At 33.5% G+C, this 17742-nt stretch overlaps 1 protein-coding gene across 1 annotated transcript; it reads right to left on the bottom strand.

The window, feature by feature from the left end:
- Positions 1-1961: 1961 nt before the first annotated feature.
- Positions 1962-17242, bottom strand: LOC110719225 (histidine kinase CKI1-like). The gene is made up of 6 exons (XM_021898126.1): positions 16999-17242; positions 11964-12251; positions 3712-4049; positions 3174-3549; positions 2510-3084; positions 1962-2369 (listed from the first exon to the last, which is right to left on the bottom strand). The coding sequence occupies exons 1-6, from the start codon at positions 17240-17242 to the stop codon at positions 1962-1964; spliced, it is 2229 nt and encodes a 742-aa protein (XP_021753818.1).
- Between the last annotated feature and the right edge of the window lie 500 nt (positions 17243-17742).

Below are 17742 nucleotides of genomic sequence, written 5' to 3'. Positions count from 1 at the left end.
ATTAGCTTGTTAAGACAAAAAATTTTAAACTAATTTCTTTTATAGCTAGTTTGTGTCTTAGCTACTAACTTATGTTTTAAAAGAGCTTTAATTTCTTAATTAGAGTTTTAAATTTAACTTTATTAATATATTAACCTCTCTTTTTGGCAAGGTTTTTCTCAAGCAATATAGCTTGGTCAAGCTAATTTCATTTTTAGCTCCAATAGTCAAGCGAGTAGTTAGAAATTTTTTCTAAATTACTACCAAATCCCTAACTACAATAATTAGAGATGCTCTTTTCTTGTGAACTTTTTCCGTCTTTGAGGAAAATGGCCTTCATAAATGAAGGCTGATGATTTTAAGATTTTTCTTTTAATGTTTTGTTGCCACTTATTAGTCAATACAATGAATACAATTTCTAGAAGTGGTGTATTAAAAATTCGAAGAAAAGTCTTAATTTTTTTTTTTTTTTATTAGCTCTCATTTGGAATCTTAAAAGAAAAATAAACATAACATAAATAATCCTTCCACTTTAAATGTTTATCAATATGTAGTACTACGTACTTAAGATATGATTTTTAAAACGCTTGCATATATTTATATAATCCATGCAGATTACAAAACCCAAGTACCTGCACAATGCAAAAAATCCAGATTTTGCAGGCACATATATAAGGACCTACTAATACATAATTAAAGTACATGTATAATCTATACAAATCTCTTATATTAACAGATGCTGTACTACTTTTAGCAGTTCTTCACCACGGAGTGGCTTTGTCAGGTGGAAATCCATTCCAGCCTCAGCAATCTTCCTGCCTTCTTCTCCATCCACCTCATGAGCCGACAGCGCGATAATCGGAATGTGTAGTCCATACTTCTTCTCTTCTTCGCGGATTTTTTGTGTTGCTTCAAAACCATCCATAACTGGCATCTGTAATATTAAACACAAGATACCTCAAGTTAATCATCACTATGATTTACTGTAAGTTATTAGGTGAACAAAATATAAATACGAAATACGTGTAGCTCACCTGACAGTCCATGATTATAAAGTCATATGGAAACTTAAAGGGTTCTCCACTTGGTTGGTTGCTCAATGCTTTGCAGACCACCTCAATAGCTTCTTCGCCATTTCCACATGTCTGAGTTCGGCACCTAAACGCTTAACACTTGTTTCAGCGAGCTTTCGTTGTAAGAAATGATCTTCAACGATCAGAATTTTTTTCCCCTCCAAGGGAGATTTCTGGATCTCTACATTGCTGTTAACACAAAAATATGAAATTGAAAACATTTTCTCTCCAAACACAACCTTGAAATGTGAATATACATCATTACATTACCTTGGAACTTCTTGTATTTCTCCTGTTTGAGTAGTTTTAGTCATCGATGAAGACTTCTCGCTGCTAGAGCTCCTTAGAACTTGAGGGATATCTTGCTCATTAGCAAAGTTATCCCAACAAGTAGTAAATTTCAAGCTTCGCCTTTTCCTAGCTAGCTTAATCTCCCCACTACTAGACTCACCAATATCTTCTTCAGTATTCGAATGTGTGTTGCTTAGAATTGCAATGTTGGACCTCTTTGATCTCCCATAAGAAGGAGATCTTATAGAATCTCCCCCAAACTCAGGGAGAAGCCTTATAATCCTTAATAAGCGTGATCCATGAAGAGGCTCTGATATGATAAGATCTGTCCAAGGGAGACTCTCATCTTGCAAACCTTGGAAGTGAGCTCTACGAGTGTCAGGCCTATCGAGCCAAACTACCTTGATGCAGGTCATGTAAAGGTCCTTTCTAAACTCAGATACTGATCTCTGCATTTTCTGAAAATTATCTCCTGCATTGCAATCTATTACAAGTAGTATGCAGTTCACTGACCCTCGAATAGTGGACCTTTTGTACACCGGGAGTACTTCATTGGTACCATCCATTGTACTAAGAGGATTGAGTTTGGACCAACCTCTACCACTGCGTTCAGAGTTGCTACTCAAGCAAGCTCCTCGAGGAGGGCTCGTGTCTGACCTCCCTGACGGAGTTGTTATATTGAGGCTCAATGAGCATAGATTTGATCTTCTTAAGATTCGAAGAGAGTTGCTTCCCATGGCTTAGGACCTTCAAGTTTACTCCGAGGCTCTCCATGTATCTATGGACCATTCTTCTCCGCGCATCATCCTTGATTAAGAGAATCACTATAGACTTATCACCTCTAGGACTACGAACACACGTGCTTAACCCTGAGCCCGAATTGATCTCCCTATGCTCAGTCAATTCTTGCCTTGGGTTATCCAAACATTCGTCTTGTACTATTAAAAAGATGTTGAACTTGAAGCATGTCCCTTGCTCACCGTTGGCTTTGTCCACAATTTCTATGTCTCCTCCCATCAATCTAACCTGCAAAATATTTTCATAAACCTCGTTAGTGTTACATCAAACACTGAATTATAATAAAAAATACAAGTTAATTGTTGATTTGATGCATGAAAATATCAATAACTTATTGCCAAATGAATTTTAGTGTTAAACATACTTACCAAAGATTGGACAATGCCTAGACCCAAACCAGTGCCAACTTGCTCAGCAGAGTTTTCTTTGACTTGAACAAAGTTCTCAAAGATCAAATGGCGCTTCTCCTTAGGGATCCCGGGACCTGTATCTTCCACTTGGAACTCAAACTCCATACAGTTTGGATCTTGCTTGATTGTCTTCATGTCTTCGAGATCATTATATGCACGCTTATTCTTATGGAAGAAGCTCGACAACCTGTTTAACAAGTTGTTCCTGTTTGAGGCAATGATAGAGTTCTCAAAGCTTGGTTTCTTTGAATGACATGTGATGCAAATGTTCCCTTGTGAAGTGAACTTGACAGCATTGCTTAGCAAGTTGCCAAGGATCTGCTTGAGCTTGCCGCGATCACCTCTTACCTGGGAGTATCTGAAGATGGAACCATCACTAGGGTCTAGGATCACCTCTACTCCCTTTTTCATTGCAACCGGGTGGTGTAAATCAGCTACGTCTTCAATTAGTTGTGCTAAGTTGAATTCATTCTCCTCCAATTGCATTTTCCCTGCTTCTATCTTGCTGAAATCTAGGATGGAATTCACTAATGCTGCATATTTCAACAAGAAAAAAACACAAAAGATGAATTAGTTGGTATATATGAACAAAAAATGTGTGTATATATTATGCTTATATTACCTAAAAGGTCCTCAGCACAAGTATCTATCTTCCTCAAGCTAGAAGCAACTTCAGAAGAGGGAGGAAGATCAGCAGCAGAGAGTTCGGTCAAGCCCTTAATGCAAGCTAAATAACCGCGAACATCATGATTAGCACTCGCAAAGGCCAAGCTTTGCTTTATGCTCTTTCTCTCAGCTTGTGTTGTTTTCTCCATTTCCCTCATGTACGCTGCACACAAGTGCACTTCCCTCCTAGCCGCTCTAACAATCAAAGTTACAAACGCGAACACATAAATTACCATGTCAACCACCATGATAATTTGAAGTATTAGTTCCACCTTTGTGTGATTGTGTACAATGCTAATTAATCTATTGCTTGGATAAGCCAATACATATACCTACAAGAAAATAAACCAAGGCTATTATATACGTGTACAAAAATATTTTGTATTTTTAATATCATGTTATACACATATCATTAATGAAAATTTCACAATACTATGTATATGTAATATTGACAATGTATTTTACATATATTCTGAAACGACAAGAACACGTACCATTGGCACCCTTGCAACATCAATCGACGAGCAATAGAAAATGAAATTGGCTCCTCCAATGTCTATGGACGTACCACTAACATTTGTAACACCATTGTCGATAGATTTGCATGAAATTTCACCAAGATTAGCTTTGTTGCTAGCTTGCACCAAAGCTGCTTTGCCATTCATAATTGTAATGTCGGCGTCTTTTATATCATCTATTAGTACCTTGTCATCACCAAGGGTTGCCATGTACAAGCTTGCACCCAAAAAATCTGTGCTAGAGAAGATGGTTGTTATTTCATCACTTGAAAACCCGAGAGAGATAGCTCCAACACTACCTAGTCTCGCGGTATCTAAGAATAGACTTGACAATTCATTTTCGTCGTTAGTAATCCATCCACACGGCACACCCTAACGATGCACAGCCATTCGAGCTATCCATTGCTTTTTGGAACCATGTCTCATTGATTACAATAAGGGGTTTTGTGATCTTGGCTTCTCCTAGTAGTTCTCCACTAATAGATTTTACTAGTTGAGTATACCAAGTGTAATGATCAAGATTATTTTTAAAAGTTGAGTTTGAGTATAATGCAAATATTTGATCATTATTTTTTATGTAAGAGAAGAAGAGACCATCCAATCCAATGTATGAAGCTTGGATTGTATGAGGTGTGACCAATAGTGATATAAATAATGCAGGCGCAACCTGAAAAAGTTTTGAAGCCGTTAGCTGCGGAGTATATGATAAAAATTAAATAAATAGTGATCGATTCATAATCAATAGCCACATTATCCAACTTTTACATATAGAATTTACCATGATTTTAACTTCATATAAGTGGGGTCGCGAAAGTATGTTTATCATAAAAGATTACTACTCGTATTATTTACGGACATAAGGACTAATATTTCCGGAAATAATAGAGTACTGATTAAGTGATTATACTACATAATAAACATAAGTCAAATTGATATATTTTAGATATGTTGCATAAATGTTTGTAGGCATGTAGCGATACACTTTCTTACGGTTAAATAATCATCTTCATAATAATTTTAATATATAGTATAAATTTTTGTAAAGTATTTTCTTTTGAAAAAAAAAAAAAAAGAAAATGTTGGTTTGATTTTGTAATACTGCAAATGATTTTGATTCTAGTTTCCTTCAATATAATTGATTATAGTAGAATCAAATCATTTTTAATAAAGTGAAGTTTCTTAAATTTATTAGATTGATTGATTTCGTTCTCAATTTATGAGCTGCTATGAATAGCCTTTTAATTTATATAGTATTTTTTATCAATAAATTATATGGAGTAATACAAACTATTATTCATACAGTAATATGTTTTAAGGCTAAAAGCTGTAAATGATCTTCTCTTTAATACTACAAGTATTTCCATCCTACTAATGAGTAGTCATATCACTAGAAAATATTGTAATACGAAAAGTTACTGTATAATATCTTATTCTTTTTAGTAGCAAATAGTTATGGATTATATAAATCAAAAAAAAAAAAAATTTGCACCAAAAAAAACATAGTTAAAGGTAATTGAGATTTTTTTTTGAGGAAACTATTATATTATTTATAGAATTGGGTGATTTTATTTTTCTATAGAATTTTTTTTGCTATTCTTATATATAATATATATAATGGAGATTGTGGCGGCATTTCAAATAAAAAAGTTTACTTTGCAATAGACACAAATATTTATTACTCATGATTTTTTTTTGACAAATACTCATGAATTAATCATTCATAAAATCACTAATTTTGCTATAATCATCTTGGTAAATTAGTAAATCCAAAATATACATAGTATAAAACAAGATTATGTAAAAACTCCGTAGCATAACAAATCTCAAAAACAACACGGGAAAGGATGATTACAAACCTCCTTTTTAATCTCGGAAAATAAAAGTTTGTCACGCGTATTATTAGTGTCCAAAACACTTGCTAGGTTGACGGCTGATGAATTAATGGGTGATATTAGTTTTGCTACGTCTTGAACTTTTTTAATATGTTCATAACGATCATAGCTTGCTTCCATCTCCACAATTTTAACTATATTTTTCGTTATATGATGCCATATTGGATTGATAACGATAGGCAACAACGACACAACAAGTGTCTGTAACATGTAACAAAAGCACGATTATATTTCAATCATAGAAACGAGAATCCTCTCCAATCACTAAACAATATAGTTACACACAATAACTGGGGAGGGTTTCAAAATAACATCCATAAAGAGATATCATAAAAAATAAAAAAAATTCGGCTATAGAAATCAAGTAATAACAATTATTGCTTACCAAGAGGATGAAAAAAGTAACGAGCCTCATCGCGATTAATTTGACAATGTCCCCCATGAATGCTTGTGAGTTATTGATGGTCTGAATCCCATTATTGTAGATGTATAAAAGAAATCAAGAAGAAATGAGAGCTAATTAGGAAGAGGTTTAATTTGCTCCTAATTTTTATATGTTAATGTAACTATATTATCTTAAATTTATATATATATATATATATATATATATAATGATAATTTAAATGATAATATTATATATTTGGCTCCGTTATTTTATACTCTCCATCACATTTTAACCTTCTAAATTATAGTTTATTCTTCTTTAATTATAAAGGTCTCAAAATATTGTGTAACTATTTTAAGTAAATAGAACACAAAATAAAAAGGAACACAATTATTATAAAAGATAATATATAAGATTAAATTAGGAATAATATTATTATAGTTTATGATAGTTGTATTATACAAATATTCCAAAAATAAAATATTTTAACTAAAAAAGAAGGGGGGAGTTTTGGAGGGAGAATACAGTACCAGAAAGTGACACGTGTCATTCGTGGTGTTTATTTTATTATTATGTTATTAATTAATGATGGTAAACATATTAATGATGGTAAAAATGTAAATACACATTTTTGTACACATTGTTGTAAACATATTTGAGAATATAGTTAGTAGCACACTATTTCTAAGAGTTAGCTTATACTTTTTATAAGGTAGGGATAGGAATTTCCAAAGTGACATCGCATTTAATTCACTTCTTTTTTCATAATTAACCATGCTAGCATTCACTCCGTATTTCTTTCTCACTCTATATTCCTATATTGTAGAACACAAATTCTTGAAGCTACCACAAAACCTACGACCAATCATCACTGACGACTAACACCAACTTCCATCTTCTAACGCATCACTACCTCTAGAATGTAGACACCACTAACACCATCACCCGCCCCCTCCATAGTCCCAACCGCCAACACACAACCAGGTCATCATAATAGACAAAAAAAAAGACCCTCTTTCGAACTAACACTGGCACAACCATTTAGCATTTCATTGCCTCTATACATGGAAGCACGGCATCATTGGGACAACAGTAAATCACTGGTTTCACCGTCAATTATATTACAAAAAACCCTATCAACCGTTTCGGGAAAGTTGTGATTATGATAATCTACAACAACTTGATGCTTTGGGTGCTATTTTCGACAAGCCCTTGATAGTACTTGACATGTAATAATTTATTACGCGCGGCAGTGATCGATCCTGGATTTCCGAGATGGTGAGTCAGTGAGTCACCATCAATTATTGATCATAAAAATAAATTATTTTTTTCGGGTCTAGTTCATAATTGATTTCAATTTAAAATTTTATAAAAAAAATTATTATATTACCGTCAAATTGATTTCAATCCAAAAATAAGATACAATAATCCATTCTACAATCAAATAGTACTTAAAAAATTCATCTTACAAGACGAACATACTACAAATAACATGTTTCTAACACATGTAACAAACAAATTGTATACACCCATTACTCTTCATAGTAGCAAAAAAAAAAAAAAAAAAAAAAAAAAAAAAAAAAAAAAACCTTAGAGACGACTCGTAAGGAAAAAGGAGTGGTACTGCTAGCATCTAAGAATAACCGGTCTCTTTGATTGATTTTTTTATATATATATAAATTGAACCTCTTTTTTTTTTTTTTTACTGGTGATGCATGTGCACCAATGTAGCTCCGCCCTTGGCGTGCGGTGGCTTAGCTTGTTGATTGATGGGTGAAAGACAATAAAATTTGAGCATGCAGTTTTGAGTATGGTTTTTGAAGAACCAATTTACAAGAAAGGTTGAAGAAGAATCAATAGAGGTATTATACTTCATTTACCAGTGGTGGAGACTAGAGGGTGAACCATGGAGGAGAGTAGTTTTTTTTACTCAATATTTTACAGTATAATAAGATATAATAAGAATGAAGTTTTTTGGGGGAAGGAGAACCGGGTAACATGGAAGGACTAAGGAAGTAAGGAGCATTAAGGCTCTGTTTATATTAACGAAAAATATTTTTTTGGAAAATGAGCTTTCATGGAAAATAATTTTCAAAGAAAAACACAATTGTAAAAATAGTTTCCTTGGTTTGAAGACTTACCGAGAAAAATTGTAAAGAATAAGAGGGAAATAAAAGTGGAAGGGAGGAGATGAATGACAAGAGAGATATGAGATGTAATAAATAATTAAAGAGGAAAATGTGACATGCTTTCATTAAAAAAAAAAAAAAACCATTTTGCATTCCTAGGAGAACTATTTACTACCTTTGGAAAAAAAAAAATCATCTTTACTAATCAAACAATGCAAAATGGAAAAATCCTTTTTTTCAGAACGTTTTCCGTCAACAAACAGAGCCTAAATGTAAGCTAAAATTATTATTAAGAGAAAATAAAAATAGTCTTAAATATAAGTAATATAAGTGGTAAAAATGTCACTTATTGCTAAGGAAAAATACGTAAATACTGAGTCAACCTTTTGACCGTCTCTTTTTTTATTATTTTGGCACGTCAACTTTGAAGTAGCATTAATTTTTATTATTTTTTTTATCGGTAATCGGTTAACTGGATAAACCCTTTATAATTTCTGAAATTTTGAGATGAAATATCAAGTTGGCATTTAACTCCATTTGCAAACTCACAATCTCCTTCTTGTCTCCATTCTTCTTTTCATCTTCATACTCTTAACTCCATTAAACATACCCCTTTATTCCTTCCTCTTACTCTAAAAGCCACAGCCCACCCTCACCGACCACTGCTCACTCGTTACCCACGCATGCTCACACCACCAACACACCACAACCAATCCACCTCTTTTCTCATCATCCTCTTCCTCTTCGAATCACACTTGAATATTCTAAATTGAATTATTAGGGGGGGGGGGTGGTTATTCAAAGGAGGGTACAATATTAAACAACAAATTGTTGCTTCATTTTAGCCTAATACTGAAATAAGAAAAATGAGGAAGAGGAAAAATGTAGAAGTAGAAGAAATAAGAATGAGGAAAAATGGGGTAGAAGAACAATGAGAAGGGTGTAATAGTTGAGGATTAAATATTGGGGAAAAAAAAATTAAGCCTTTTTACCATCTAATAGTCCACGTAAGCGGTTAAATTAATGATATTACAATGTTGACGTGAAATAATAAAAAAGTGGTTGACATAATAACAACGGAAGGTCAAAAGCTTGACTTAATATTTAATTACGAGTACAAATTTTCCTCTTGCTAATAATTTATAATTATTAATTCTCCTTAATCAGCACCAATGCATGCGGAGTATATAGGATTAATATAATTAAAGTATGACAAAAGATCCTATTATAAATTTAATTAAAATTTTTGTGACATTCAAATGAAATAAGAGAAGCAAAGAGTTAAAAGATTGGGTTGTTTTCTCCATTGTATTGAATTAGGTGATCATTTGAAATGTCCTAATCAAATTGAAAAATATCAATCAATTAATTAATTGTCATAACCATATCATACAACAATACAAATATATGATCTAAATCATCAAACAACATAACAAAACTCAAACGATTAAGAATTTACAACTCTAACAAAATAGGGTTTAGACTTTACAAGTTAAACAATTGAACTTAAAGATAATAACTTGAGGGAAAAAAAAATGATTATAATAAGATCTAAGACTTAGGGTAAGAACTTACGGAATCGGGGAATAGGGATTGCGAAACGGGACTAATCGGAAGCGAAAATCCATGGTGATCGACTGTTCGTTGATCGGCGGTTGCTGGTTGGACTCGTGACGAGGTCTCTCACTCTCAAAGCGAAGTCTGCTGACTGCTGTCTTTTGTCCTAGGTCAACTCACTTTCTTTGTTTTTTCTCATGGGTTTTATTTACTTATATATTAATGTGAAATTTTAGTTCATCACTCTTAGTTAAATTCATTGTGAACCCTTCTCTCAACTCTAACTTCAACCACTAAATTTTCATCAAGTTGGCCTCCTTGTGCCAAACCACCGCCTTTTTTTCAGTTTCTGAATTCTAATTTCTTACTACTTATTCATCTTGTTTTTGATTTTTTTTTTATGAATATAATTATTACTAATAATTCTACTTACATTACTCTCAAAGAAATAGTTTGCCTAATTTCGAACCCATTAAATTGGAGTCTTCTCCTCAACAATTGTGACATAATCTACGGCTCACAGATACCCATTAAAATTCCACATTGCCCAGATTACAACAATTATTACAGTGAAACTGAAAGATTTTCAATCAGGGTTTCGTAAGTGGAGCTTAATCAATTATCATTTTTCATTTTACAATGGTGGAAAATTTAGCCCAATAGACTATCTTCAGAACTAACAAGAACATAAAAGATTCTAAATTTGGCAAAAAATAATTTTAAAAAATGAAGAATAATTTCAGAAAAATACCAGAGAAATTGAAGAAGATGATGAAGTCGATTATCAATTCCATCTCGCCGTTGTTTACGATAATTTTTGGTAAAATTCGATCAAAACTTGGGTTTCATATATTGTTAATTTTTCTCTCTCGATAAAAATGATTATATAGTATACAAATTTTTTTTTTTTTATGGCCGGATTGTTAGTTAAGTTGGGCCCTGATTTTTATTTGGACTTAAAAGGTAAATTCAACCTCGATTGTTACTATTTTTTTATCTGTATTTATTTATGAAAAATGTTATACATGCCCCTTAAGATTACATATAACTATATAAGGAGTTAAAAAACAAATAACAACTCTCCTAAAAATGAATAAAAACAAATAAAAAATTAATATTAATTACACTAATTTGCACGTGATTTGTCATGCATTGTTAAATTAATACCAAATAAGGAAAGTTATTAAATGCTTATTTATAACCCTAAAGGCTGCATATAGCATTACCCTTTATTTATTATTGAAAACTCCGTATCTTTAGTAATTTATAAAATTGGAGAATGCATATTAATGTGAATCTAGCTATTGACATACGTAGTATTATTTACGGAGTAATAATTCTTTATCTTACTAATTTCAGATACACTTAAGGTCAAATTTGTATTTGAAATCAGATCATATCAAAAAAATCATCTAGTGAGTAAACGTAACCTTTATATAATGTATTTATTATTTTATTTCAGTTCAATCATTATTTGATTCTATTAATTTCAGTCATTTTTCTATCGGTAATTTCAAATCAATCGGTTCAACCTAGTCCTTATAAGTTTAGATACCTAATATTACATCATTACAATTCAAAATAATCTTCCTAAGACATATACTACCATATAAATTGTAAAGATATTATTGTATTTATTAAATCATATCAATACTATTTTAGCAAATTAAATCATATCCTAACATTAAAAAAGTGGAAGATTTGAGAAATTATGTGAGACAAGGAATGAATGTTAATCTTAGTGTCCCATAACATAATGTTTATTTTATTTGATGGGGCGTTCAATCAATACATGTCTTTAACCATCAGTATCAATGAACAAAAATTCTAAGAAGTTGATATTATAAAATTACACATTTAACATCTCACATGAATATGTTTTTTGTGAGATAGTGAGGGATAGCTCAAATGATTAAAGTTTCCCTCCCGATTCCAGGTGATCCTTAGATCTATTCTCATCAATTTGTGGTGCTCATCTATCTAGTGTTCAGTGTCTCAAGAAGCCACCGTGACTTGTTTCATCTGTTGCGGAGATGATGAGTTTAAGAGAGAAGACAAGCCAAAGGATAGTTACTGTTTTTTAGTTAGTTATACTTCGTATTTGATTAACAAGCAAGTAGCATGTTTAATAAATTAGAGTTATCGATATTAGTGGTTAAAGTTTCATATCAAGTTGCTACACTTAAAAAAAAAAAAAAAACCAAACAAAGTATAGGTTAGTTTTTCTTCTTCATTTGACGATTAAATGAACAATAATGGACCTACATTGAGCCCTCTCCCCATTCTCAACACTGCGAAAAGGATCATCATCATCCCAAGTAATCATCCCACGACTTAAATCAACCCAAAACAAACGTCCAGCAAACTCAAACACCCCATCATCCCTCCATCCGTCCATCCCAGGCATATGATAAGCACGTTTAATAACCCAGCAGCTCCTATCCGACGAAAAACACAACAAACAACCAGAATTAAACCCAATATAGCGATACTCCACAAATATAAACTTCTCCACAACCCCATTACAGGAATCATCAAGCCTAGAAATAAACCCTACAGAATTCCGCCTAGGAAACAGCGTAATCTACTGAAGTATTTATGGTTGCTAATCTAACCCCCAAAACGCTTTAATATACCAAAAAAAAACAAAATTATAGCGCTTAGTTGCTTACCAGTGGAGATAAAATGTTGAAGTTACTGATGTTTTATTTGAACTGACATTATTTTTATTACTCCCTCCGTCCCTTATTTACATGTCTGCTTTTTTTTGGGAATTTCAAAATTACAGGCCTATTTCTATTTAAATAATATATTTTTTAACAATATTCCCTCTATTTGATGAGTTGTCATCAATTTTCTTTTATTTTATTTTTTTGGAAAATTTGTCAAAAAAACCTTTTAAATGCACCATTTTGCGAAAAAAAAACCTTTTAAAAGCTTTTTCGTAAAAGAAAACCCAAAGTTAAATTTTTTGTTGAGACAACCTGTGCCTCTAATTCACTTAATTAAGCTCTAATTTTTTTTGTAATTATCCTATAACTCTCACTTAGCCATTTTATAATTAAATTAAATAAAAACCACCATATCATCCCTACCACCACTCCACCAGCCAGCCACCTCTCCGTCTCCTCCCCCTCCCCCCTCCCCTGGCAGCAGCCCCCTCCCCCCAACTGAGCCACCGCCCTGAATCGCTGGTCGGCCTATCTCCCTTTCCCCTTTACCCTCGCTGCAACCCTCCCCCTTCCCTAAACCCTAACCTCGACCATCCACCTTCCCCCCCTTAGACAGCGATGAGAGCATCAACATCGAGTGGCAGAGGATCCTCGAAGATTACGACGACGCGGCGGCGACTGCGAGAAAGAGGGAGAGAGAGTGAGTCAACGAGAGAAAAGGAAGAGGGAGAAGAAGTGTGCTACCTGACCGGAAACACCCATTATTTGCTCGATGTTAGGGTTTAGGGAGGGGAGAGGGTTGCAGCAGGGTAAGCGCGCAGGAAAGGTAGCAGGGTCGGCTGCGCTGGCCGTCGAGGTGGGTCCCCGGGAGTTGGGGGTTCAAGGCGGTGGCTCGGTTCGGGGGAGAGGGCTGCTGCCATGGGAGGGGGAAAAGGAGGGAGTGGCTGGTTGGTGGTGGGGGTGGTGGTTTTTGGGGTTTTTTTTTATTTATAAGTTAAATTAATTAATAAATGGTTAAGTGAGACTTAGAGGATAATTAGAAGAAATTAGAGCTTAATTAAGTGAATTAGAGGCATTAGGTTGTCTTCAACAAAAAAATTTCACAATTGAGTTTTCTTTTGCAAAAAAATTTAATTTCGGGTTTTCTTTTACGAAAAAGCTTTTAAAAGGTTTTTTTTCGCAAAATGGTGCATTTAAAAGGTTTTTTTTGACAAATTTTCCTGTTTTTTATGTACTTTTGATATCATTTTTAATACTTTCTCTCTCCATCTCTTCAATAATTACCAATTACCTTTTCTTTTCTCTATCTCTCTCTAACCCCACATGCATATTTGTACTTCACAATCATGACTTTTAAGAAATCTCTAAGTTCCTTAATTCCCGTGTAAAATGGAAAGTAGACATGTAGATAAAGGACGGAGAGAGTAAATAATTTTTACAAGTGAAGTGAAAATGGTCTGCCAATGATTTGATTAATTATCCTTTTTACATGACTCTTGGCATCACTATGTTGTGTTGCAAATTTTAGAACAAATAAGTTGTTTTATTTGTTGCAATTATATCAAACCAATAAAACCTCCTCTAGATATGACTATAATGAAATCAAGCATTGCCGCAATGTTGAGATGAACTTTTGTCCTAAATAAAAGACGATTAAGATTAGCACGGCTTCTTGAATTGTGAGCACTCACAATAGACAAATGGAAACATAATTATAGCCTAGATATTAATAACTTGTTGAGTAATGGTTTTGTTTTTTATAGGCTTAGCAAGGAGATGAAATCGTTTCAAAGATCAGTTCAAGGTAACAAATCAAGGGATCAAATTGATTTAAGAGATCTCGCTAATATAAGCAAGTCAAATTGTCTGTATTTAATGAGAGAACAAAAGGATAGATCCTAAAAAAGACCACAAACTCACAACCCGTGCCCACCACGGCCAACGTGCACTCGCCCATGTACTCCACCAAACTCATGTTCAAACCTATAAGCTTGGAAAGTAAGTATTGCTCATACCAAGAATCAAACACAAGGTATTAAGAACAAATTGTAGCCTTATATCCTGATTTTAATATATTCTAGTCAAAATGATACAATCACAATTATCTATAAGACTATAATTTTAAAAAAAATAAAAAATAAAAAAAGAACCTACATCTAAAATCTTGATACAATTATAATTTCTACTCTGATTCTACTAAGGGTTTCACTCCCATTTAGCTCCCCTATAAAGGCTATAATGACATAATATCATGATTTATCATGGATGTTGTTATAGATAGGCTTATAGCATCTTTGTCTACTACAACTCTACAATGCAAAATTTGATGTATAACCGAGGTAGTTAACACATTTTGTACAATAACATAAAATAATGGGACCATGTTATAGCATTTAAATTTTCAAAATTAGTGTACCACTGTATTCATTTTAGTACCATTACAAGTTTACAACCATTTGTAATACCGTAATATCAAAGGTTCAATTTTACTACCTAAGTACATGTATTATTTTTAAAAGTATACTATTTCAGTCATTTTTAGTGTCAAATAAGTTTATAACCATTTATATTACCATTTCACTGCTCAATGGTACAGTTCATAACTCAGCGATGCAATGTTAACTTTTAAAATATTTATGACAATGCCATGTTATGATTATGTTTATATATATACAAAACAATCGTGGATTTGCACTTTTTCACAACTCTACATTGCAATTGGTTAATATGGATTAGCCTGCTTTATGCCTCTAGCACTTGAATTCAATAAAGTGCACCGAACTAACCCATAATATACGAATATGACAACAGCAAATAGGGTGTCTTTATCGCAAGTCTGAAGCGGAATCTCAAGAAGAGTCTCATGTAAGACTTTGGCAATAATGTCATAAAAGACTCATGAGTCTTGTATGCGGTTTGGATGAAAACCCATCTTAAGACTATTCATGTGGGGGCAATAAGCTAACAAACTTTGCATGGCCAATAATATATTGCCAACTCAACACAAGTTGTTGAATAATTAATGTTAGTATTTAGGAGGGTAAGTGAGCCTGGAGTGAGTTTTGGGATAATGTGTGAAAATGGAAAGAGTCTTGTATAAGTCTGAATAATAAAAAAGTAATTAAAAGTTAGTGGAAAGCTGATGTGGCAAAGTCTGGAGCTTGAGTCTAGATCTGGGGATAAACTCACCCTAACAATACTAAACCCATTTGTTATTGTATAAAAGATACGAGTATACATCATAAATATGAAAATTAATTACCTATTTGTCAAAAAAAAAAAATTAATTAACTAATTTAATCCAACCTAAAGCTATAGAAAGAAGACAAAAACCTAACCGAACATAAATTCAAACAACCTAAAATCAACACAATTCTTTGCGTTAGTTACTCAGTTACATAAAAATTTAAAATAATTTCCTATTCATTTAAATAATTTAAAATGTTGTCATTAAAGTATACTGAACTTTGTAATATAATGGTCGATGAGGGTGTGCTGCCAAAAAAATGAAACATTTAAGCGTGTTTATCTCATGTACGTTTGAAATATTTATATGTGTAGAGGTGTCAATTCGGATAACCGGGTGAAGTTTAGGTCGGGTCTATTCGGGTCGGGTCTGTTCGGATCAGATATGTTCAGGTCAAATTTTTTTTTAACTCGAATCGGGTCGGGTCGGGTAAAGTTCAGGTCGGGTAAAATTCGGGTATGGTTTATCGAGTCCAGGTCGGATATGGGTCGGGTCAACTCCAGATCGGTTCATGTTCGGTTCGGATAAATTCGAATCGGGTGCAAAACGGGTTTGACCGGGTTAATTCAGGTCGAACGAATTTGGGTTGGATTGATTTCGGTTTGGATGATTTCGATTCGATCAAGTTCGGTTTGATTAAGATAAGGTTGATTCAATATTTGGTCAATTCCGATTCAAATCCTTTCCGTGTTTTTTTGTCTAAATTTTGGTTGAGTTGACCAACTCAATATCCAAATAAGGTCATTTAAAACTAGAGTAATTATTGAATTTTTACCTTATTGTTAGGTCGATATCAAGCCATTCATGTGTCATTTCTCATATTGTGTGGTTAATTATTACGAAATGCGAAGAATTAGTTTTCTCATTCAATCAATTCTTGTGTAATATTTATCTTGGAGCCAAATTCAAATTGAATATTATCGATGACTTATCATACCTACGTACATAAGTGAAACAAATAGTAATGAACTAGCTTAGTGATAGACTGATTGATTGTAGTCACATATGGTGATATACAAAAAAAATGTCCTCTTTTAAAGGTACTACATACTCTTCAATTGTTTAATCTCATGAGGCTATGAGTAGGGGTGAGCACGTATCAGATAACCGATCCGAAATAGGATTTCGGATCGGATATCCGTATCCGAAAATCCAAATATTTGATATTCGATATCCGATCCGAAAATTTCGAATATCTGAAATTTTCGGATCGGATAACTCGGATATCCAATATCCGACCCTTTTTATAATGTAGTTAAAATTCTAAACTTCAGTCTAAACAATCATACAAACAAAATATTCAATAAAAACCACAATTACAATCAAAATCTAAACTTCAGTCTAAACAATCATACAAACAAGAGATTCAAGCTTAGAAAACGTAGAACCAGCTTCGATCTATCAAATCTTCGCGAGCAATTCACCAACTTCCCATTAACAAGATTAGGTCTCGAATTCGAATTCGCCTCGGTTTCCGATACCTCTACTACCGGAATTGAATCTCCGCCACTACTAAAAATTCTCTGCCGTAATTCCCCCTGCGAAACCTGGCAAACCGTACTCAAACTCTCTTCTCTCATCTCATAAACCACAAAACTCGGCGCCGAATAACTGTGTGAAGTCATTGACGGCTCCTCCTCCAATACGGCAACACCACCATCACCACCATTTTCGCGAGCAACCTACAGAGCAGAAGACGAAGAGGGAGATCTGAGAGGAGGGAGGAGGGAGATCTGAGAATCTGAGATGAGAGAGGAGAGAGGAGGGAAGAGGGAGAAAATAGAGGAGAAAGAGAACGAAGCGGATTACTGATTAGGGACTTAGGTGAGTTAGGTCTTAGGGTTAATGGGTTATCCGGATTTTTTTAAAATGGTAAAAAAAAAAAAAGTTTTTTTTTCGAATTTCGGATTGGGTATCCAATCCAATATCTGATATCCGACTTTTTTCAGATATTTGGATATCCGAAATCGAAATTTTCGATACCCGATATCTGAAATTTTCGGAACGGATACCCGATCCGAAAATGTTTTCGGATCGGTTATCCTAAATTTTCGGATCGGATGCAGATTGGAATTTTGGATTTTCGGATAGTTTTGCTAAGCCCTAGCTATGAGTACTATTAGTT

Source organism: Chenopodium quinoa, unplaced genomic scaffold (assembly GCF_001683475.1).
Source record: "Chenopodium quinoa cultivar QQ74 unplaced genomic scaffold, ASM168347v1, whole genome shotgun sequence".
NCBI lineage: Eukaryota > Viridiplantae > Streptophyta > Magnoliopsida > Caryophyllales > Amaranthaceae > Chenopodium > Chenopodium quinoa.
This window is presented reverse-complemented; position numbering and strand designations above follow the sequence as displayed.